At 32.1% G+C, this 23001-nt stretch overlaps 5 protein-coding genes across 5 annotated transcripts; 2 read left to right on the top strand and 3 right to left on the bottom strand.

The window, feature by feature from the left end:
• Positions 1-2031: 2031 nt before the first annotated feature.
• On the top strand, positions 2032-5415 carry LOC108755268 (hormone-sensitive lipase). The gene is made up of 10 exons (XM_018498180.1): positions 2032-2563; positions 2645-2849; positions 2933-3143; positions 3317-3498; positions 3668-3950; positions 4025-4244; positions 4408-4583; positions 4677-5011; positions 5118-5243; positions 5332-5415. Exons 1-10 carry the CDS (start codon positions 2196-2198, stop codon positions 5398-5400), a joined length of 2175 nt encoding a protein of 724 aa, XP_018353682.1. The 5' UTR covers positions 2032-2195; the 3' UTR covers positions 5401-5415.
• A 1291-nt stretch (positions 5416-6706) lies between these two features.
• On the bottom strand, positions 6707-8201 carry LOC108755333 (probable N-acetyltransferase san). Its single transcript, XM_018498264.1, has 4 exons — positions 7969-8201; positions 7639-7795; positions 7048-7214; positions 6707-6970 (listed from the first exon to the last, which is right to left on the bottom strand). Exons 1-4 carry the CDS (start codon positions 7974-7976, stop codon positions 6799-6801), a joined length of 504 nt encoding a protein of 167 aa, XP_018353766.1. The 5' UTR covers positions 7977-8201; the 3' UTR covers positions 6707-6798.
• Positions 8202-8832: 631 nt separating this feature from the next.
• Positions 8833-10832, top strand: LOC108755325 (upstream stimulatory factor 2-like). Its single transcript, XM_018498254.1, has 5 exons — positions 8833-8964; positions 9177-9247; positions 9789-10072; positions 10179-10352; positions 10427-10832. The coding sequence occupies exons 1-5, from the start codon at positions 8924-8926 to the stop codon at positions 10649-10651; spliced, it is 795 nt and encodes a 264-aa protein (XP_018353756.1). The 5' UTR covers positions 8833-8923; the 3' UTR covers positions 10652-10832.
• A 1429-nt stretch (positions 10833-12261) lies between these two features.
• LOC108755442 (V-type proton ATPase catalytic subunit A) lies at positions 12262-17513 on the bottom strand. Its single transcript, XM_018498444.1, has 12 exons — positions 17412-17513; positions 16005-16104; positions 15822-15934; positions 15396-15761; positions 15245-15301; positions 15072-15166; positions 14698-14969; positions 14398-14581; positions 14081-14198; positions 13724-14004; positions 13412-13601; positions 12262-13294 (listed from the first exon to the last, which is right to left on the bottom strand). The coding sequence occupies exons 2-12, from the start codon at positions 16084-16086 to the stop codon at positions 13202-13204; spliced, it is 1851 nt and encodes a 616-aa protein (XP_018353946.1). The 5' UTR covers positions 16087-16104; positions 17412-17513; the 3' UTR covers positions 12262-13201.
• Positions 17514-19041: 1528 nt separating this feature from the next.
• On the bottom strand, positions 19042-22237 carry LOC108755291. The gene is made up of 4 exons (XM_018498212.1): positions 22015-22237; positions 21555-21634; positions 20499-21315; positions 19042-20338 (listed from the first exon to the last, which is right to left on the bottom strand). The coding sequence occupies exons 2-4, from the start codon at positions 21588-21590 to the stop codon at positions 19125-19127; spliced, it is 2067 nt and encodes a 688-aa protein (XP_018353714.1). The 5' UTR covers positions 21591-21634; positions 22015-22237; the 3' UTR covers positions 19042-19124.
• Positions 22238-23001: the final 764 nt, after the last annotated feature.

Genomic DNA, 23001 nt, shown 5'->3' with positions numbered 1-23001 from the left:
CATATATATATGTATATATATATATATATATACAAAAACATTTTATCATATTTAGTATACATTTATTCATGTATATTATATATATATATATTTTATATATATTTTATTTATTTTATGCATTTCCATTTTTAAATGTTATTCATATTATATTGATACGAAAACTACAAACAGAATTTTATTCTGAATTCTAAGAAATTTAAAGTCGAGTTCTATTTGCAAGAAAATAATACTACCTCGCTCAGGATTATTATATCATTATCATTATATCATTTATTCATTATGACATTATCGTTTTGTATTATTATTTCCTTTATTATTCATATATTTATAAACCATTTATTCTTGGGGTAAAAATATATTCCTTGAGGAAAGCCCCCTATTATGAAATAGGCGCTTAATATGAGATAGCGTTTCTAAATTAATAAACGCTATCTATTGGTTCCACCATAAATTTATTGCTCTTGAATTGAAAACTATTTAGTGGAAAATTCATTATTAGATTATACCTATAGTCGTTGTAAAAAAAGATTTTAAAATTTGGATGTCTTCAAATTTCATTAAGATGATTCTTTAAACCTTGTTTATTATTTAATAAGTAAAAATATTTAGCAATAAATTCTTCATGTAATGATAGAATAAAATTGTATTAATAGAAAAATATGGGATATATTGAATTACTTAACTACAGAAGTTAGATTTGATGATCGTAAAACTATAAGGCGTGGAAATCGTAACATGAGATACTCAGAGTGTTCCTAATATGAAATAATCCATGCTCCTATGTATAGTGAAAATCGTTGCTAAAGTATAAATGTTGTTGTACAATAATAAAAAAGACAATCGAAATGAACGCCGAGTGCCTATATTATTGTATGATGCTTGATTTCAACTACATACTGAAAATGAGTTCTCTATAATCTATCGCATGCTCATTTTTCGCGCACGCTGGCTGTGTTTGTTTGTATTTTAGAAACATTAAATAAAGTTTTTTAATTGCAATACTAATATAATTTGCGTTTTATTATCGATTTCTAGGGACATCGCGGGATATTAGGAGCACAATTTTTTGACTTTGCAACTTGTTCACTTTTTACATTTCTTTAATTTGCAAACAAAAAATGGAATTTGAATTAAATTTTATGTAACGTTATCTTAAAGCTTATTAAATTCCCTCTTCAAAATGATCTATTATTTTTTTAAATTCTACTTACAGACTTCTAGCATTTACTCAAAATGAACTCGATATCTCATAATAGGGGCCTTTCCTCTATATAATTATATAAAATTATATTAAAAAATTGACATATTTGTTATACAATTATGTAATATTTATAAAATATGTTCATATATTATATTTATATAATATTTATTTCCCGAGTTCTTATTAAATTATCATTCCGTTAAACGTGTAGATGAAGAAGAGTCGATCGGAAAAAAACAGTATAATTATCTTGTATTTATATATGTTTTTTTATATATTGTGTTAAAAATAATGTAAGTGGATCTCAAAGGATCGTTATATAATTCTACACAAATATTAATGCTTTTAAACATAAACAAAAAAAGAACGCGCGCGTATAAGTAAGTTCTTATTAAATATGTCAGTCCTCGTCGATTTTCTTGCTTGACCGAGAAACATTATTGCGCATCCCACTCCATCCGGTTTGTCTGACATGTATATACGCGATATGCTCGTGGGTTGCGGGACACTCCAGAGGGAAGAAACTGGAGCGCGGTCCCGTTTCACGACTCCGCGACTCAGTGGATGTCAAAATAACACTGTCAAGTCAAAGCCGCGCGATTCTTCGCGCCGCGAGCAGAATCGATCGCAGCGTCAGCGGCAGCGCAAAACGTGAATTGTCGCCGTTGACCCTCGCGGTATATTGGGCGGACGAGAATACGGTATTCGCGGACGGATTAACCTCGCCGTGGAGCCGCGCCGTCCACGCGATGTACGCGTCAAGTTATCTATTGGCATAGTCACGCAATCATGCGCGTGGAATCATAATCGTTATCATCCGTTATGACACGTCGGGAATTTACATTGGGCAATCGGTAGTTGTCCAGAATGTATAACAAAATCAAGATTTGTTTTGATCATTAGATTGTTGGCAATTGATTCACGAAGCTCTCTCGATAAAGGAAGAGGGAGAAAGAGAGTGTCATTCCAGTTGGCTTTCAGAGAATCGTTCCAAATGTCGACGTGCAACGATGACTTCGAAAGACCGTTTGATTTTGAGCCCCCGCAGGTGGATGACTGGAACACGTTGCGTGATTTGTGCAGTGCCAACGAGAAGTATTTTGATTCTCACCAGGATAAGAACGGCATCAGGATCAGGGCTGCCCTCGTGGCGATCAGGGATTACTTGACTGAGTTGCAGCTGCTATACAAGGAAATCGCCAGGTTCGCGTCACACTTTGACTTTGACGAAGACAACCCAGGGAATGGATACAGAAGTTTCCTGTTGTTGGTAGATAAGTGTATCATGTATTCCGAGTTGACTTGCCGGCAGATACACGATCAGAAAGACTCTGTATTTTTCCGAAAGAGCTACTACATGAAGTAATTGTACATTATATAAATTATATCCTATATTTGCTGTTGTGTGTAATAATAGACTGTACATTTAATCTGGGTTTTTAGGGAAATAGAAGCGTGCTCTCAGCTATTGGCATCACTCTTTACATGTTTACAGCATTTGAAAACAATGTACTCATGGAACACAGAAGTAATGAATGATGGAAAGCTGTCATTGTTTCCACTAGATCAATATAGTATGCAAGAACTTGTCAATATTTCGCAGAACATTAATCAGTACTGCTTTTATGGCAGGTGTCTAGGATTTCAGGTACTTGCAGAGAATAAATAACACTTGCACTTAAGCCGAATACATTTAAAGTGTCTATCTGTCTTAAATGTTTTTTTTTTCAGTTCTGTGATAGTTTAAAACATGTATTAAAAACTCTGTCATTCTTTATGGCGTCCTTCAGTGAGGTGTATTACAGCAATAGTACTCTAGGACTATGCACTAATTCTATTAAGTATTTATTAGATCCCGAAGCAAGAGCACGTCGTATTGTTAATATATCTCAGCACGCTGATATTTCTTTCTGCCAAGCATTTTGGTTTCTAAGCGAATCTGGTAAGGAATAAGGAATTGTGACTAAAAATATTAAGTAAAAATATTTCGCATATGTGAATATTTAATGTCCTGCATTTAAAAAATTTTATACAATAATAATAAAGATGCCAATTTAGATAGAATTATCTCACTTGTACATTCAATTAATGGAATTTCTTTGATTTCCATTTCAGCAATAATGAATATAATAAACACCTCGAATTTAGTAATCAATCAGGTAATATCTATTCCGCCCGAGGAATTAATCCTACCTACTTTAGATGAAGGAACTATTTCAGTTCCAATACCAAATAGTCACATTGGAAAGAAACCAATCCATGTTAGGTTGCTAAGCTCCAAACGGCGTCTAGGAATGGTACATAAAATATTAATATGTTACATAGAGACTTATAGAGTATTGAAAATACTGTGTATTTTATTTAATTAATTATATCCTCACTGAGATATGAGTTTGCAACTTGGAATAGAATTCATAGAGAATTTTTTTAAGCTGATGCTGGTAGATATTTTTCATAATATTCTAGGTTGGATCTGGAGGTATAGGCGGAACATTATGCGGTCTATGTGACGAACTAATTATTCATACTCACGGGGGCGGATTTGTTTCACAAACTTCACGATCGCACGAAATATATCTACGAAATTGGACTGTGACACTTGGAGTACCAATCTTGAGTATAGATTATAGTTTAGCTCCAGAGGCACCCTATCCTCGTGCACTCGAAGAAGTGCTGTATGCTTATGGGTGGGCATTAAAACATGCAAACACCTTACTCGGAAGTACTGCAAAAAAAGTGATACTTGTTGGTAAGATAAAAAAAATTATTTCTTTACGTGTTTCTGTCGATTGAGTAAACTAAAATTTTATGATGTTTTAACAGGTGATTCTGCAGGAGGAAACATAAACTTGGGAGTTATTTTAAGATGTATGCAACTAAATATAAGAAGACCAGACGGTATTTTTATGGCATATGCACCAGTACGCATCGAATTTGTACCCACGCCCTCTCGTATGCTTTGTCTCACGGATCCATTATTACCGCTCGGCTTTATGTTACGATGTTTTAAGGCTTATGTAGCTGATAACAAGAAATCCACAAAGTAAGATTTCAATAAAAATTATATCTTATTTTAATCAATTTACTTTTAAAAACATGGAACAAAATTAAATCATTTAAATATATTCATATTTGTGTACGTATTTCGTAGCTAATATTAAATAATCATATTTTACATATATGTAATTGATTTATATACCTGACAGGGAACACGAGAACGAAGACGTTAAATCGGATACGGAATCTTTTGCAGAAGTAAGCGAAAGTGACCTTATAGCATTAGCTCTGAGTCCAAATGGAGACGGCGCAAATGATGATCAGAAATTAGTATCCCTTCCATCCGATTCGACGTTAAATTCTGTTAGTTTAACAGAAGTCGACGGTATATATAAATCAGACAGTATATGCTTATAGTGTTTATTAATATAAATTTACTTCTCGAATATAGATTTTGAAAAATCTTTTAATGCAACAGGTACTGAATGTCCGAAAGCACAGGCGAAGTCTCGAGAATATATCAACAGATTTTTAAATATGTACAGAAATTCCGGCTTTGCCTCAACGTCATCGCCTGTTGCAATGAATGGCAGCGTCAGTAGAAATGGTAACAGTTCAGGACAGAGTAACAAATCATGGTCTTTATTTGGATGGTCCTTTGGTAGAAGAAGTAGTAAGGATAGCAGAGAACTTAATATGGAGAACACCATTTCTTTTGAGGAATTCCTCTTTGCAGTACCGAAGGATCCTTTCTTGAGCCCTTATGATGCGCCCGATAATATGCTAGCTAATATACCGCCCATAAAGATACTGGTACTTGTTTAGATTTTTGTTATACTCTAATAAAAACTTAATGAACTTTAGTCGCTATTAAGATTGAAAGTTTTAAGATATCTTGTACATAGTAGTTCGCTTCTAGACGTGTCATCTTGATCCTTGTCTTGATGATTGCATCATGTTTGCGAGGAAGCTTCGTTCACTTGGCAATAAAGTTACATTAGATATTTTGCCGGGTTTGCCACATGGATTTCTCAGTCTTGTACAGGTTAGATATATACGTTTGTTTTTATTATATATGGATCAATATATATATTATACTATCGCAATATATTGTATTACTTTGTTATTTACAGACTTCGAAAGAAGCGATGGAAGGCTCAGAGATATGCGTTGAAAGAATAAAAGAGTTACTGGAATTATAATTGTCCAATATTAATTTAACAAATTTACTGTTAAAATGTATTGATCTAGGACGAGCAGAAGATGTACTTCAGTCTGTTGCAGCAACACCTATTTATACAGCGTGATTATGTCTAAACACCTGTTATTGTTTTCTGCGGCTTAACTATATTTTATAATATTTCAGAAGTTTTAGGCATATAACAGACGATGCTTTATACTAGTGATTTTCTATTGTATTAGCTGCATTAGTTATTATTGTTGTCATATTGATGTCATATATTGTCGTATTGAACAGCATTGTCTAAAATGATTAGAATATAGTATGTTTCGAATCTGATATCCGACCACGTATATAGTAAAAAACGTCCTATACATATATGAAAAGATATTTAATATTAATTTATTTTGTTTTACAATAAGTAAAAGCATATATTTTTATGAATATATTTATGAGACACTATATAATATATTACGTTAGATACAGTTGAGTCTCTAAATTTGGTCCATGGGGCGATAAGAGTGGAATGCCAAAATTATAGAATATCCTCTTTACAGCATGAGTCTACCAATCACCGCATATATACTTGCGCGAAAGCAGTTGCGCATGCTAATCTGTCAAAGTGCACTACAGTGTACATAACCTTGGCAGAACAAGTCATATGTACATGTGTATCACATATTATGTATCATAAAAGAATACATTACACAAATAGTTATACATAACCTGTGTATGGAATTACATTGCATACACTGTGAGAACCTAGTACAATTAGGTGCAGATGGGCGCGTAACCATGTCCAGCCTACCATGTATGGAAGGGGCATGACATTAGTGTTTGTAAAAGTTCGTATGAGGAATGCAAAGATTATAGAAGTCAAATTTAGAGACTCTACTGTAGTAATTAAAATTCTTTATACGTTTTTTTTTACGCGCGCGTGCATTTATTCTTGTAATATCATTTTACATAATATTTTGTATATATATATATATCTCCAATGTTCAATCGTGCTCATTTCTTATGGATATATTTTTCAATGTGCATGTAATGTTTTAATGCCACAATTTTCTAAGAAAACATGACTTAAATGTCATACAAATTTTTAAATATGTCTAAGTAGAAAGAAATTGATTTGATAGATAAAAAATAAAAACAATGTATACAAAAATTAGTTGTACATCTTACTTTCAAACAAAAATTTGTTGCATATTTTTATCTGTTAATTTTTCGTTATAATTTCATATCTTAATCCAATTATATATCTTTTTGCACATGCAAAAATATATAGCATAAACGGGAAAGATTAATTTGACTCACACTATGCAGATATAATATAAAATGCTTTTATTGGCAGAACATGGAAACGTATGTAGATTCTAAATTATGAAAAAGATAAATTAATGAACAACGCTACTTATTATTAGTTGACCGTTTGATGATTCGTTTGATTTGTTCGTGGACGCAGCGTTTTCTGCAGCACATGTGCGTCCGCTGGTTCTATTCTCTTATAATAATGTTCTTTAGTCTCGACAATCTCAAATCCAAATTTCTTATAAAAATCAATCGCGCCCTCGTTACTTATTTGAACATGTCTGCGAACGTTGGATGATTATGTTAATTTAAAAACATTCAAGATAGTACATCACAATAAAATGCAAGTCATACTTACAGGAAGATAGAATCAAAATTACCATCCTTGTTAACATAGTTTAAAACATGCTGGACCATAACAGTGCCAATTCCTAATCTTCTATAAGGATAGAGACAACCCAATGTCATTATATATAAACGCCTAGAATTTTCTGAAGTATCTACACGGCAGCAAACTGCTCCAACCTGAGAATCATGCCATAAATTAAAATCTAATTTAATTTCTAATTTATATTCAAATTTAGTATAATACAATAATCTTTGAACTCTTTCTTAGTCTGTGAAAAGTACTTTAATCCTGCTGTCCTATTCGAGTTTATTTAAAATGTAATTTATTTTTAGGTATTTGATAATTTTGTCTATTAATATATATTTTTTAAATGTTTTATTTATTTTTGATATACTGACCTAAACGATATAATTGTATAATAAATTTATACAGAACAGCAAGATTAAATAATATAATATAGTATAGATTTTCTTCACAATTAATCTCTATCTAAATTAGCTAATTTTTAGCAAATAGTGTCATGTTCTTTGAACCATGATAACCATAAAGCAAAATTTAAGAATCGCAGTACTAAACAAAAAACACTAAAAATCTATCTACCACTATGTCATTGTAATATGCTAGTTTAGCGAGTTCTCCGGCTTCCAGTACATCCTTGTAAAATTTTTCGTTGTACGAGACCGGGAATACGACTTGATTGAGCAATTTTAGCTGCTTTATGTTGTGCGGTGTCACGTCGCCCAGTTCTATTTTCGACCTGAAAATTGAATACACGGTAACATTAAAAATGAGGATGGCTTTTAGTTCCAACAAATTTTGAAAACGGGAGATACGAGGTTTGTTGCGTATTTTTCACGTGAGAAAAGTTGACAAAGCGGGGAAACTCGTAATGTCGTATTGGATATAACCTCTAAAAGTTCGCGCGCTCACCTAGTCATCTTGACGGGTGTCGAGAAGATCTCGCGGTTTCGGCGGGAATGGATTATTGCGCGATCTTCAATTACACCGAGGAGCACAAAACGTAATCGCGTGACTTATCGGCTATTCACGCCTAAAGTTTCCGCGTAAAATTTCGGCGGGCAAAAACATAACGAAATACACGCGGTACGAGTGGTGGACCCTCGCGAAGACTGCGTCACTGCATAGAAAATTGGATATCGGATTCCTTAAGATGCGTGGGATGTCAATAGTAGTGGTGAGGGAACGATGGTGCTGCCTACGGCGCGGTGGAAGAAAAGCCGGATTACAAACTAACGCCACCTCTAATGTCTCACTTCTATAATTATTTATAACTTGGTTTTATATGTCCATTTCTACCAATATTGATTAATTCTAATTTTGATATAGTTTATCCTTTGCATTTTTCTAATTCTTAGAACACTATTATAAAAAAAGGTAAAAAGTAAGTTAAATCAAAATTAAAATTAATCTACACATTTATGTAAAAAAAATCTATGGATCACTGAGATCTCTATAGCTTTTAGACTGCACCAAAGCTTAATTTTATCTTAATTGATTTTTGTTTATCAATTATAATAAAGATATATCAATCAACAATTATAAAACTTATAATTGTTAATTATTTCTTTGTTGTAAGTAATTTTACATTACTTGCACTGTTTATGAAAAAGATAATTCATATAAAATTTAACGTAAACATTTCAGATATAAATATACAATTATAATTGTATATTGGAATTATCGACGGTGTCATTATGTAATTTGGGACATTACTCGTCTTATTGGCATATCGTGGTGCGCCACTAGATGGTGCGTGCGGAGCTTGATGCCATCTTAATGCACCACATGACCTCGTTGCCGTGTCCCGTGACCAGCTCACGTGAATTTCGACAAATTCAAACGTTTTTTTTTTCGGTACTGAGGAATGGACATTTTGGAGCAACAACTCGAACAACAGGATGTCAGGTAGCGTTTACACTAAATATCGATCGTACGGTATCGCAAACACATTCCTTTCCGTCTCGTCCGAGGTCTCCTCAAGGTCATCATCATTTAGTGCACAGTGCGCACTTACGCCGTAGGATCGACATACACAATCGTCGAAGTAATACACGTAGCGTGTAACCGCGTTAAGATAAGATAATATCGCGTCTGAAAGTGTTACTTTGATTTTGCAGCACCGTGAAGAATGACGGTGGTGGCACGACGGGGATCGTGATAGAGGAAGCAGAGATTGTGGATTGTGAAGGTGAGAGCCATATTTTCATAAGATCTTCGTCTTCTATTCGTAAACTATAACCGGTACTTATTACAAAAGCCGATATTCATAGTTTATTCTTGTTTTAAAACTATCTTAAGTAATGTCTTAAGACGCTAATATAGCTCTCTGATTGGTTTATGATGTACGTAAAATAGTCTTAAATATAAGAATTGACTATGAATACCAGCCATAGTAGACATAAAATATTGTTCTATCATTCCTACTATTTAATGAATAAAGGAGACAGTTTTCCTTTTAAGAGATACAATTGTCAAGGTATCATTCTATCTTTGTTAGTCATTGAATGCCAAGAAAGATAGGACAACATTTATATCAACTGTGTTTTCTAAAAGAGAAGCAGCCAAAGATAAACATTTGTGTCAAATGTATCTTTTAAAAGAAAAGCTTGTATTAACCTATCTAAATATTTAGATTAAACATGATGACTTGTTGATGACTTGATGATGACTTGATGAATATTGTGCTGTCGAACATCAATTTTTACAGTTGCGTATTCTGTTCCTCTTAGAACCTGTTGGAGATGATGAAATGCGTTATCCAGAAACTCTAGCATATCGAGTTGTCCAAGTAAATGGTACAGCAGCAATACAGTCGGCCAATGAGATAGAGATACCTGCATCGCAACCGAATAATACTGTACAGGTTTTAACATCGCCTTTGAATGGTCAGTTTTATGTTATCGGGAATGCCAACGATGTCTTTACTACAGCTCAGACATCAAGAGCCTTGGTGCCAAGAACGGCTACGCTGCAGATAGAAACCCCGAGGAATTGCACCGCTGGCTTGAAAAAGGTTTAATCATAATTATATTCTTATTCTTTATGTAATTGATATATCATTACTTTATTTTTTCTATGTGTAAAAAACAAGTTTCTTTTTTTTTTGTTTTTTTTTTTAGAGAGACGATAGGCGAAGAGCAACGCATAATGAAGTCGAGCGTCGGCGTAGAGATAAAATAAATAATTGGATTACAAAGTTGGGCAAGATCATCCCTGACTGTAATACTACAGCTAATACCACTGGCAGTAGCGGCAGCGGCAGCGGAGAAGGAAAAACCAACTATGAAACTCAGGTATAGCAGATTGAAATTTTTGTCGTATATTGTTTGAACGATATTGTATTAACGATGTTATTTTTCTGTAACAGAGTAAAGGAGGTATCTTAGCAAGAGCTTGCGAGTACATAGGAGAATTGCGCACGGCTAATCAAAGTCTGAGCCAATGCCTGCGAGATAACGACAAGCTACGACAAGAAATCATATCACTGAAACAAATAGTTACCCAATTGAAACGCGAGAATCTCCAACTCAGATCACAAATATCATCCTCGTCCCCGACCGATAGTACCGACGTTATACACTTGAGTCCTTAAGCTTCCTCTAATTCGTGAGTCAGTAGCTCTTTCTGTAAATATTAGAATCTATGAGTTGTGTCTTGTCACACATGAGAATGTTGTCTAATTCTATTCTTTTCTCTGATGACTGCATCAGTCTTACTAAGTTTTAAGATGTCTTGATTTTTTTCAGAATCAAATTTGGTATTTTTAGTAATATAGTCATAACTACACATTTATACTACTAAATGATATCAATGTTCTAAAAATATTCATGTGGAGTAATTTAAATTAATTTCAAATACCGACTTTTGTTTAGTAAGTAAAATATTTTATATTTTACAGAATGTAAAAATTTCTCTTATCGTAGCGAAAAGTTTTTTTTTATTATTAAACCTATTTTTTAAGTGACAGCTGAAAAATAAGTAAAAATTTTTATACATTTTTAATTATGATACAATTAGAAATTGTAAGAAAATCTAGAAGAGTTATTTTATATTTTTCTATAACTACTTTGGAATTACTTTGGGAAACTGCAACACACGAACAAAATTAAACGTATGCATAAACTTATAAAAAAAATTTTTTGTCAAAGGTAAACTATTCATATTAATGACGTATAAAATATGCATATGCATATATGTAAATTATATATTGATTATGTTATATATATTGAAAATTTTTTTTTATTTGTATGAAAACATTTCTATGCGTATTATTTAATAAATTAGATGAAATAGAAAAAGAATATTTACAATAATTGTGTAGTTATGATTGTTACAATTAACTTTTCTAAGGTCGGTATTTATAGTCCGTTCTTGTTTTAAGACCATCTTAAGTAATGTCTTGATAAGATGCGGCTTTCTTATTGATCCATATGACATTTTAAGACCAAGATTGGTAAAAAAATATGTTTTAAACATGTTTTAAATTATTATTTAAAATATGTTTAAAACATCATTTCAAAAAATATATTTAAAAAGAAAACAATATTTAAAAAAACATGTTTTTTACCAACTTTGCTCAAACAGTTACATATAAAAATCGATTATGAATACCGACCTAAATATATACATAGACGTGACATGTCAATGTACTGGCATATGTTGAAACATCATGGCTGTGAGTATCAAATATTGACATGACAATCTTCTTTTTTTTTTGGAAGAGTTTAAATGACGGTGCAGTCAAAATTATTTTTAAAAAGGAAGTAATTTGCGTTGATTCACGTAAAGAGTCTACAGATGACAAACAAAACGCAGAGGTCATTAACTATTTTTTATTTTTAATACTGTTTTCATAATTATAGAGTAAAATATCTGATAGGATGAGTTTAGGATTTAAATTTCTAATTGTGATTAATTATACATATGGATGGGACATATATGCATATTTACACATGTATGCGTACATATATAAACTATAGAGCATCGTACATGTGGCAATAACATATTTTTGTCAATACAAGATAATATTCTATGGAGATTTCAAAATTTTAATTCACCAAACGTTAGATATCGAAATGTAATATACCGTTAATGTATATACCGCGAGGTTATTGTTATACAATGATGATTAAAATAAGCTTTATTAAAAGTGGTCTACAAAAGCTTATTTGGCATATCCATATATCCAGCAAATCATGATCCTCTTGTGCATAATTTTATTGTATTTTTTTACATATCATACAATGGAAATGATATCGAAGTCAATGGAACACTCACAAGTTCTTTTTCTTTTCATATTTATCTTCACGATATCGAAGATCCTGCACCTTGATCATTTGTCTAACATATCATATATGCGTATGTATGGGTGTTCTGTTCTAAACTTTTAAATCATGTTTGTAACGTTAAGGTATAGTATGCTTAATTATGCATAACAGTTGCGATTATCGTTTTTCGCGCTTAAATAATACATTATATGTTACAATATTTAATACTTCACAATCTTTTTGCAAGATAAGAACAGTCGTGTTATCCACATGCCATATAGCTGGTATATATAATCAAGAGTATATTCTCATACCATTATTCTAATTTGCGCGCGTCGAAACGGGCAGCCGTTTTATACTTTCGTTTATATTATACATTTACGGAAAACATATAGGAATTATTAATTTTCCCGATTATATGCGTCTTTAACAAAGCAAAAAGAAACCGAAAATATATTTCTACGCGAAGGATAAAATTCTGATAATATCAGATTAATTACAATTAGCTCTGCTTTCGAGTCAAGCGAGTTAACTCTCAAGGAAGCTTATTTTTAAATGTATGCTTCAAATGCATTTAAGAATGTCCCACTTTATTGTCACGATCGTCATGTACATGACACGACATTCTCTCGAATATTTCGCTGCTTTTTATGGTAATAAATTTCATAGCTTCTCTATTTACAATTTATTCAAACCCTTTCAAAGTCGACGTATATTCGACAAATAATATATGACATAATCGATAATGCTGCATGTAGTCGTATTTTTAGCAGGCTATCTGCAATTTACTAGTTGGACATTCTTAAATGTTAGAGCCAAGTTACAAGAACAATCAATATCTTAAAATTGCTTTTAACAAGTGGCAAGTTAGGAATTTAGTCTTCTAAATTCCTGAACGCCTGTTGAATATCTTCATGCAGCTGATCAAAGTCTGCTCTGATTTTCGCCTCGCCGTCCTTAACAGGGTCCTAAAAGTTTCAAAGTTTTTTTAATTTTTTTTTTTAAATAAAAAGAAAGAAATACATTAAAATTAAAATTACGAGAAGGGATTAGTCAAACCTTTGCACATGATTAGAGATACTTACCTTGAACTTCATAGAGCTCAATTGATAAAGAATATTGCCCATACTGTCCCTAATAACATTCCATGTGATTTTGTTGTCTGACTGAGCTGTTGATTCCACCGCATGTCTTGCCATATCATAGAATGCGATCATATTTCGCAACATTCCTACAGTCTTATAAAATGGACAGAAACGATCGTACGGTGAATAGCTAGAAGAAATTAAAAAAAAGATTCAGAAAAGAATGAAAAAATTCTTTCAAATAATATTTAACCATTCATAACATTTATGAATAATACATTCATAAAACAATTTCAAAACAATATGTCATACCTGTTTTGTTGCAGAAAATCATCTTTCAACAATTTCGCTACTTCAAGTGTTATTTTATCTGTTTCGGCAAGCGAAGCCTTGCCTACCAATTGCACAATTTCCGACAAATCTTCTTCCTCTTGCAAAATCTCCTTCACTTTCGTTCTTAATGGGACGAACTCTGGGAAATTCTTGTCGTAGAAATCATCCAGTGCTCGCAAATATTTACTGTACGATATCAACCAATTAATAGATGGGAAGTGTTTGCGTTGCGCAAGTTTCTTATCCAAACCCCAGAACACCTATAAATTAAATAATTTATTAAAAAAATTATTTTATCAACATCTTTTTTACTTTTTATGCAGACGTCCTTTATACCTGCACAATACCGAGCGTCGCGCTGGTCACAGGATCAGAAAAGTCACCACCTGGTGGTGATACGGCACCGACGATACTAACAGATCCTTCACGATCTGGATTTCCCAAACATTGTACTCTGCATGAAAATTAAGGTCTAATATTAGTCGCATTGATTAGTAAACAAAATACTTATATTTGTTTTAATATAAATTTCTTTCAAGATTATACACATATTTAATATTATATGTTTTCTGTGATATTATGATTTCGAAGGAGATACTTAATTATACTAACCACTCGACTATTTTATATATTACAATACAATAATATCATACCTTCCGGCGCGTTCATAAAAGCTGGCTAAACGAGCACCAAGATAAGCAGGATAACCGGAATCGGCAGGCATTTCAGCTAAACGACCTGAAATTTCTCGAAGAGCCTCGGCCCAACGAGATGTTGAATCTGCCATCATCGATACATTGTAACCCATATCACGGAAATATTCGGATAGTGTAATACCTGCGTCACAAACAACAAATTATTGATTAACATAGCTTAAATAATATATAGCTCTATTTGTATGAGTTATATTATAGTAAATTGATGAGTTTTTCTTGATAACGCATCACACATACCAGTGTAAATGGACGCTTCACGCGCAGCTACTGGCATGTTAGATGTATTGGCGACCAGAGCTGTACGTTTCATGATGGATTCGGTGACTCCCTCAATCTCCACCGTCAATTCAGGGAAATCTCGCAATACTTCGGACATCTCATTACCACGTTCTCCGCAACCGACATAAATGATTACATCAGAGTTAGAGTACTTGGATAAGGCCTGTGAAATGACGGTTTTACCGCAACCAAAAGCACCAGGAATAGCTGTGGTTCCGCCTTGAACACAACTGTAACACAGTAGTATGTAATGCATGTTGCATATATGTTCCAAATATTTCTTATACGTTTCGAATACGTTTTACAATGTACTATCCGAAGAATGTTCTTACGGAAAGAGAGAGTCTAAGACCCGTTGACCAGTGAGTAGAGGATGATTAGCTGGCAATTTTTCAGTAACCGGGCGAGGTTGACGGACTGGCCATACCTGTATGCATACAAACGTAAATTTACAACACGTAATACATACAAAATTCTCTATGTTTGCCATAGAGATGTTTCATACCTGAAGCATAGTGTATTTTTGCCTCTCGCCATCGAATTCGGTCTCTAATACGATATCCTATAAGGATATTACATAAATTTATGATATAATTTACAAAATGAAATTTATGATATAATTAAAAAATGAAATTATGTAATAAACGAAATCTTACATCAACAGTATAGTTGCCAACGGGCGCAACATACGTGACTGTGCCTTTACATTTAGGAGGCAGGATCATCCAGTGCTTTACTAAAGTATTTTCGTGCACGACGCCGTATAAGTCACCGCCTGTTATATGGCTGCCATTCTTCACATTATGCGGATTAAATTCCCAAGCAGCAGTACGCGAAAGCGCCGGTACATTGATACCTTTCGGGATATAAATCGAGCTTGTGAGCTCGTTGATGTCTTTCAATGGACGCTGAATACCGTCGAAAATGCTACCAAGGATGCCAGGACCCAATTCAACGGACAATGGCTTTCCAGTGCGAAGCACGGGATCGCCAACTGTCACACCGCTTGTCTCTTCATATACCTGAATGTTACGGAATTAGTCAAACTATTTCTATGACGAAACACAGTTAACACTTCTTACCTGTATCGTAGCCATATCACCTTCCAATCTGATAATCTCTCCTACCAGCTCATAATAACCGACTCGCACCAGCTCGTACATAGCCGATCCAGCCATTTTTTCAGCGGTAACAACTACAACAAGAAAATGTCAAGTCAAACGTGCATAATAGAATGAAGTGAAATTCATGTGAGAACAACTAACCAGGTCCGGATACTGCATAAACATATCCGAACTTGCTCTCCCGTTCCTCATGTGCAATTTTCAGCAAATTCTGATTCGTCATCTTGAATACTTAATTTATCTGCAAAAAAAGAAATCTAATATTAAGTGCATTCAATAAGTTTGAATACTTCACTTCGTAGAAGACAGAATTAGAAAATTATTAAGCTAAGAAAATTATAATTTGTTATTTTTGTTGCATTTTTTACATCTTAACATAAAATATAGAACTTAGAGAGACAGTAGAAAAATATAATTTAAACAAGATAAAAAAAATGTGCCAATCTGCATTTTAAATATTAACTATAAATTATTTTCTTACTAAAAAACCCAATATTTAAATAACAAGTAATATGTGATTGTTTTTTCATAAAAAAAAAGTTTTTACTTTATTCTTATTTCGAGACAGTTATTAATTGAAAATATATCTTATCATTGATTATTTCTTTTATAGCATAAGAACACAATTTTTATCTAATAATTTTTCGAATTATGATCTAACTACCTGCTGATAGTTCTAAATTGACTGTCACAAAATGCAAAGGAAAAGAAACGCATCGCTATCGCGTAAATACGTTCGTCTATCTTAATTGTCACGGTTTAAGTTATGTATGAATCTGCGCCAGTCAATAATACAATTTTACTTTATTTCCCCGCGCTTTAAATTTTAACGAACACTTGTTTTAAATAAATTAAAATATACTTTAAATAATATTTATTTAAATACATCAATTATAAGAAAACTTAACGATAAAAAGTAAGAATACGGTACAAATATATCAAGTGAATATAACAAATCTGTTTCTTTAAATTGCGCTTCCTGCGTCTTCCTACCCTTTTCTTCCCCCGATCACAGGAGAACGAGAGAAACTTGATAAATATATCGTTCACTGTAATTAAAATAAACAACAGAAAACAGCGGAAACCAGGGGCTGGCTAATCAATCATTACGTATCCAGTGTAGACGAGAAGACGATTTATCGAAGAAGCGCTGTCGAGCGCTGGCTGATGTGCGATTCACGTGAGCAAGCCATTCAAAAAGTAGGCGTAGCCCCGCGAAGATCGTAGGCCGTCTGCTAGACGGAAGCGAGATCATTTTCTCGTTGAAGACGACCGCGATCGATCGCGCGAAGCATCGTCATCAACGGCCGCTGCGATCGGCGAGCTGCGTCTTTCCCGATCGGAAATCGATTGGAAATTTCACGAATTCGCGCCCGATCGGGGAAGACGATGGCGCATGCAAAGTGCCACCGGATCGATATACTACAGCACGCTCGTTCGCACACGGATCTCCGACGGAGAAACGTTGACTCGGAAATCATCCGCACGAGCGACGAAAGATGTCGGCCGTTGGTGGCCGCGTCAATTGATTCGGCCACGAATACTCACGAAGAGAGGTGTAACGTTTTCCAGCACAAGTCCAGCCAGCAACAAGAACTGTACGCCTGTCTCGCGACTCCGGTCTAGCTGCTATCACAAGACAGGTCAGCTGACTCGGTGCTGAGTTGCGTGCCGATTCTCAATTATTGGGCGCGCACGCGCGCATTAAGATGGTATCCGCATGTGAGCTACGGCGGCGAATTGTTCTCGCATTCGAATTATGTTAATATTGTTTCTCCTTTTGTTATTCTTCTTACATTCATTTCTACTAATTTTAATTTAGGTTCAATTCACTCTTCATTTTTTTCTAGTTTTTAAGTATTAGAAAAAAATAAAGAGTGAGTTGAACCAAGATTAAAATTAATTTATATCGATGGAAACGCATATTAGAATTTCTATAATAAATATAAGGAACACTATATTCATAATATACTTATAATATTTGTATATTTTTAATATTTATATTTTTAACATTATATTTTATTATAGAAATACTATAATTATTCTTTCACATTTGTTACTCGGAAAGATTTCATAACTCATAAGATTTCATATTTTATAAACAGAAAAATAAAATATAATTCTCTTTTTCTCTATTAATAAGAGAAAAATAGAAATAAAACGAAATATTTATAGGGATTTAAAAAGGGAGATAAAAAGAAAAAATGAAAACATCTTTGAAAGGAAGCATATTTAAAAAAGAGAACAATAAAAAGTATATTACCAAAGCTTATTTATAAAAAATAGAACTTTATATATATTAATTTAAAATAAAATTTAGTAAATAAAAGAATTAACACATGTATACACACATATATAATAATTATACTTTTACATGTATAATTATAAGTTAATCTGTGGAAATCAAGAAATGATTTCATTGTATCATTGCACTTATTCTTTTCTTTTGATTTTTTTGTTAGAAAATACAATAAAGTCCAAAGATTGAGATATATCTCTTATAAACAAAGCTCTTACATTACTATTTACGAAGTTAAATGTTTAATAAAATTGTTTTTGCTACATTAATTTTTATGCATAATACTTTACAGATCTTCATTTAAAATTAGGAATTAATATGATTCTTAATGAAAAACATAAAATGCAAATAAATAAATATTTATTATTTTATAACTTTCGATACTATTTTATAACTTTTTATACAATCTGAATATAACAAAAAAATTGTGAAGGCACAAATACAGTACACTTTCAAGGACTTAAAATCACCTCAAATTGTGTGAAAATTGTTCATCTTTACAATAGCTTAAACATAGGTGTTACTCGTATTACAATACTTTTTGGAAATACATAATACTATTCATTTATTTAAGACACTTTGGCGCCAAAAGATATGTTTTAAAAATATACGTATAAGATTTTCCAGGATTATATGATTATATTTAATGCGGGACATTGATACGTATCTTTTGATATAAATTCGCTTTCAACCGCAATATAGCTTCTGATATATTTAATATAAATTATTAAAAAAAAATAATTTCATATCTATTCAATGTTATCTTGGAATAAATCGCGTGCATCTCAAAATTTTAATACTCTACTTTAAAGCTTAAACTTTATTGTCGCTATAAATATTATTATATATTTCTTACTGCCTAGTATACATTTTTATAACAATTGTTGCTTATTACTAAACTACTATACACATAATTTTTTTAATTTCGCTTTTTTATTTTAATTATATGGAATTCATATTCTTTATTTATTTTTATACAAAATAGAAGCTATATATTTTTCAAAAGCGTGACATAAATTACTAGCCATCATATCAATTGCTTCAAAAATTGCAATGATAATTCTTTGCAAAATCTTGTTGCTGCAAATGCTTTGCGGGCATAAAGTCATACCCCATTGTTTTAGGTTTGCCTTACAATATTGCCAAACAAAAGTAAAAGTCAGGAGTAAAAAATCGTCCATATTTTTGGAACGTTTCAATAATTTTTCAGTAATTTTAAACAGCATCTCCAAGTAATTTTTATTAATTTGCAGAGAACTCATCTCCCTTATTAAAGGTGCAAAGTCAGGCACTGGTAATTTTATCGGTAATTTTTTGCTTTTAGGACAGTCGTCGCTTACATACAACTTGGATAATAAATCACAGAATACTTTTGTTAATTGTTCAATAAGCTCATTATCATTGTTCGGTGGATCAGACTCGTTTTGATCGATTCCGATAAATATGCCCAATTTTATAAGACGAGTAACAAATTCGATAGGGTCTAACAATATAATACCATTAACTTTTAATCCACCACGATTAATCGACCATTCGATATTATGCGAAGTACTGTCTGTCTGGTTACCGCCTTTGGTTACAGGCTGATTTGACAAAAGATCTCGACGATGTTTTATATAAAGTATCACTTCCGCATTTTCGGATATTTTACATGTATTATTTTCAGCAGCTTTCTTTACAATTTTATTGAATTTTTTACGAATACGTTTGGTAACCAAATCATTCTTATAATCATTGATAACTTTACTTTGAGTACTCTCGATTATGTCGCTGGCAAATTGAATCTTAACTACGGAGCCGTAGAAAAACATAAGATGCGTCGCCAAATTTAATGCATCTATGACATCGACAGTCTTCTCTTTTTTATACTTATCATATATACAGTGACCCTGATATATGACGCCAATACCACTCAAGATCAGACTACCACCTTGTACAGTATTAAATGCCACTTTTGCAAGGGTATTTACTGTCATACCACGTGCAGCAACATTGGAAATAATCGCTGATCCTCCCATTGCTCCTAAACCAAATGCAGTACTGGCCATGCTGAGATAATGTGTAAATGCTTCTTTGTCGAAAACATGAATAGATTCTTCATGTTTATTGCGATCTACTAATTGTTGGGTATTTCGACCAAATGACCAAGCACTAGTCGCAGTAGCAGCAGCAACTCCTAATAAACATGATAAAATAGAATGTAATTCTGTCTTGTACCTTTATATATTATATAATATATTATATTGAAATAAATCTTGTTACAAATAAATCATAATTATTATATAATTAATATTTAACATGATAAATTGATTTTGCATCAATTAAGAACAATTTACCTGATATAGCAACAACTGGCGCAAGAGGTGTGAACAGTGCTGCGATACTCAAACCAACTGTGCCAAATCCGACGACAGTAGAAGCGACATCCATTCCCTTGCAGAGTTTTACATTCCATTTACATGAAGGAGACTCCAGGATTTCCAGCCAAACTGTTGAATAATCTTCTGTAGGACAATAAGCTGGATTTGATTCATAAAAACCATGTTTTGGAAGAACCATAGTACACTCTGGTAATTTATTATTTTCTATATAGTCTGTCCAATTTTTATATACTCTGCTAGTGACATCAATGTATAATGTTTCATACTGTATTTCATCACCAGTTGATGTATCTTCTTGTTTTGCTTTCTTCGTAGTTTCATACTTTTTCTTATTTCTGATTGTAAAAATAGGAACAGGCACAAAATTAGGCATATCTTTGTCTGCTTCTTCTTTTACTTCGTTTTTCTTAGGCTTTACATTTGTTTTACGACGGAATATCATATTATAAATTATACCATAGTAAATTGATCCAGAGTCATCGGTTTCTACTGAAGATGTACATATTCTATCATATATCTTATTTATGATTTTTTGAGCGTCTTCTGAATATCCTACTGTTTCAACAACATCTGCATCATTTGGACTCTCTGTTTTGCAATAACAGTGATCTTCTTCTGTATCTGTATTTTTGATATTCTCTGGTGGACCATAAATTGCAAATCCAATGTTTTGTTTTAGATATTCATGTTCATTGTCTTTATATATTGTGCAGTCAGGAAGATTCTCAAATAAGTATTGTTGCTGTTGTATAGCAAGAGTCTTCGTAACTTCCTAAAAAACAAATGTATCATTAACAGTACATTCAAATATTTTTGTTTCTGATAAAATTAATTGAAAAAAACTGTCAAGTGATTAATTCCTCTATCGTCAGTTTAAATTCAAGTTTTAAATTGTATTTTTGGGATGATGGAAACAAGTAAACTGAGTAAATATAGTCAACTAACGTTTGAAAAATTAGTATAACATAAAAAAATTATTGATGTTGCATATAATGTATTAAAACAACTTACCCAACATATGTCTGTAACTTCTTCTTCCTCTGTCATTATGATCACAAAATCTTTTAGATGTTATAAATAATCCTTTTTTGCTAAATAAAAAAAAATTATATTAATAATTAATATGTTTTTCCATCTTTCTGACAAAGTAATGTTTGTTAATTTGATGAATTTAGAATAAAAAAAAATTATTTATCGGTTAAATATCACTCAAAAGTTATTGTTAAAAAATCTTTTTACATCTAAAATCTATTACGATATTTGTTATATTGTATATTATGCGCAATTTATCTAATTTAAGGAGATGACATCATTCTTGATGAATCTTAACCTCATATGTCAATTAACTTAAATTCTAATATTAATTCAATAATATTATTTTTTATATTAATATTTAGTAATATTATATCAAAATCAATGCACATATCAACATTTTTTATTTGATTCTAAAATTTAATTACAAAAAACTCACTTTAATCACCAATTTCTTATACTTGCTTAGATTGGCTTAGAACGACTATCGCTATTTCTCTGTCAGGACTTCCGAAAAATTGGGATTTTCCGGAGAAATGTTTTGGAAATGTCAGCGATTTTAACACGCTAATAATGTTTCAAACAATCTAACTGAATCTAACTTGTGATTTGTGCTATTCAATTGTAAGGTCTTACGCACAATAGAAGGAATAAGGAATTAGGAATAAAGAATAACTTATCAGAAATCGGATAGAAAACATACTGTTTCTGATAGGTTGAAATCGTTTATTCTTTAGTTCTAACACCTGTATTCATAGTTAAGCCTTATATTTAAGGCTTCCTTAAATTTATTTTCAGATACTCTAAGAATTATTTCATTGGCTATTAAGCATCTAAAGATAAATTTAAGGAAGCCTTAAATACAAAGTTTGATTATGAATACGGGCATAATTTCTTATTTCTTCTATTATGCACAGGGCCTAATGCGAACCGTAATATCGATTGTAATTACATTTTCATTAATTAAGATACCGACGAGATACTATTAAAGACCGTCAATCCTAGGCAAATTTTCGGCAGTATAAAAAGGGCCTCAAGGGCCCGGAGGTAATTGAAGAATGCTGACATTATCGACAATTGATATAAATTTGTTATTATTAACATAAATATTTGGCTCATACATTATTAAATTAATGATTTTTTATTACATAAATGTTCCATAAATAAATATGCATACTTGTAAAGCTATAATATTCTATATATTGCAGAAAATTACAATTTTTTCTCTGCAGTTATCATCTCTGTTGATAATCAAACTTTGACGATAACACGATTTAAAAAGTATAAAATAAGTTCTGAAAACTTGTTTAAAATATTACTTAAGAAGTACATCAGAAAAAGTTATTTAAAATAATAAATACTAAGTAATCCTTTTATCTTTTTTATTAAAAGTATATATTTTAAATAATTTTATTTTAAATACGGC

The sequence above is a fragment of the Trachymyrmex septentrionalis genome, unplaced genomic scaffold (genome assembly GCF_001594115.1).
Source record: "Trachymyrmex septentrionalis isolate Tsep2-gDNA-1 unplaced genomic scaffold, Tsep1.0 scaffold87, whole genome shotgun sequence".
In the NCBI taxonomy this organism is placed as follows: domain Eukaryota; kingdom Metazoa; phylum Arthropoda; class Insecta; order Hymenoptera; family Formicidae; genus Trachymyrmex; species Trachymyrmex septentrionalis.
The sequence above is the reverse complement of the archived record's forward strand: the minus strand, read 5'-3'. Positions and strand labels throughout refer to the sequence as shown.

What these genes read in the sequence shown, in the direction of transcription:
- LOC108755268 (XM_018498180.1), top strand. Translation starts at nt 2,196, where the DNA reads ATGTCGACGTGCAACGATGACTTCGAAAGACCGTTTGATTTTGAGCCC. An exon ending in TTGGTTTCTAAGCGAATCTG is followed by an intron (nt 3,144 to 3,316) that starts GTAAGGAATAAG and finishes TTTCCATTTCAG; the next exon opens with CAATAATGAATATAATAAAC. An exon ending in CCAAACGGCGTCTAGGAATG is followed by an intron (nt 3,499 to 3,667) that starts GTACATAAAATA and finishes ATAATATTCTAG; the next exon opens with GTTGGATCTGGAGGTATAGG.
- LOC108755333 (XM_018498264.1), bottom strand. An exon ending in CATATTACAATGACATAGTG is followed by an intron (nt 7,215 to 7,638) that starts GTAGATAGATTT and finishes CATGATTCTCAG; the next exon opens with GTTGGAGCAGTTTGCTGCCG. An exon ending in AATTTTGATTCTATCTTCCT is followed by an intron (nt 6,971 to 7,047) that starts GTAAGTATGACT and finishes CAACGTTCGCAG; the next exon opens with ACATGTTCAAATAAGTAACG.
- LOC108755325 (XM_018498254.1), top strand. Translation starts at nt 8,924, where the DNA reads ATGGACATTTTGGAGCAACAACTCGAACAACAGGATGTCAG. An exon ending in CTCGAACAACAGGATGTCAG is followed by an intron (nt 8,965 to 9,176) that starts GTAGCGTTTACA and finishes TTGATTTTGCAG; the next exon opens with CACCGTGAAGAATGACGGTG. An exon ending in GCACCGCTGGCTTGAAAAAG is followed by an intron (nt 10,073 to 10,178) that starts GTTTAATCATAA and finishes TTTTTTTTTTAG; the next exon opens with AGAGACGATAGGCGAAGAGC.
- LOC108755442 (XM_018498444.1), bottom strand. Translation starts at nt 16,086, where the DNA reads ATGACGAATCAGAATTTGCTGAAAATTGCACATGAGGAACGGGAGAGC. An exon ending in TTATGCAGTATCCGGACCTG is followed by an intron (nt 15,935 to 16,004) that starts GTTAGTTGTTCT and finishes TTCTTGTTGTAG; the next exon opens with TTGTTACCGCTGAAAAAATG. An exon ending in CGACGCTCGGTATTGTGCAG is followed by an intron (nt 14,005 to 14,080) that starts GTATAAAGGACG and finishes TTTAATTTATAG; the next exon opens with GTGTTCTGGGGTTTGGATAA.
- LOC108755291 (XM_018498212.1), bottom strand. Translation starts at nt 21,590, where the DNA reads ATGACAGAGGAAGAAGAAGTTACAGACATATGTTGG. An exon ending in AAGTTACAGACATATGTTGG is followed by an intron (nt 21,316 to 21,554) that starts GTAAGTTGTTTT and finishes TTTGTTTTTTAG; the next exon opens with GAAGTTACGAAGACTCTTGC. An exon ending in GCCAGTTGTTGCTATATCAG is followed by an intron (nt 20,339 to 20,498) that starts GTAAATTGTTCT and finishes CATGTTTATTAG; the next exon opens with GAGTTGCTGCTGCTACTGCG.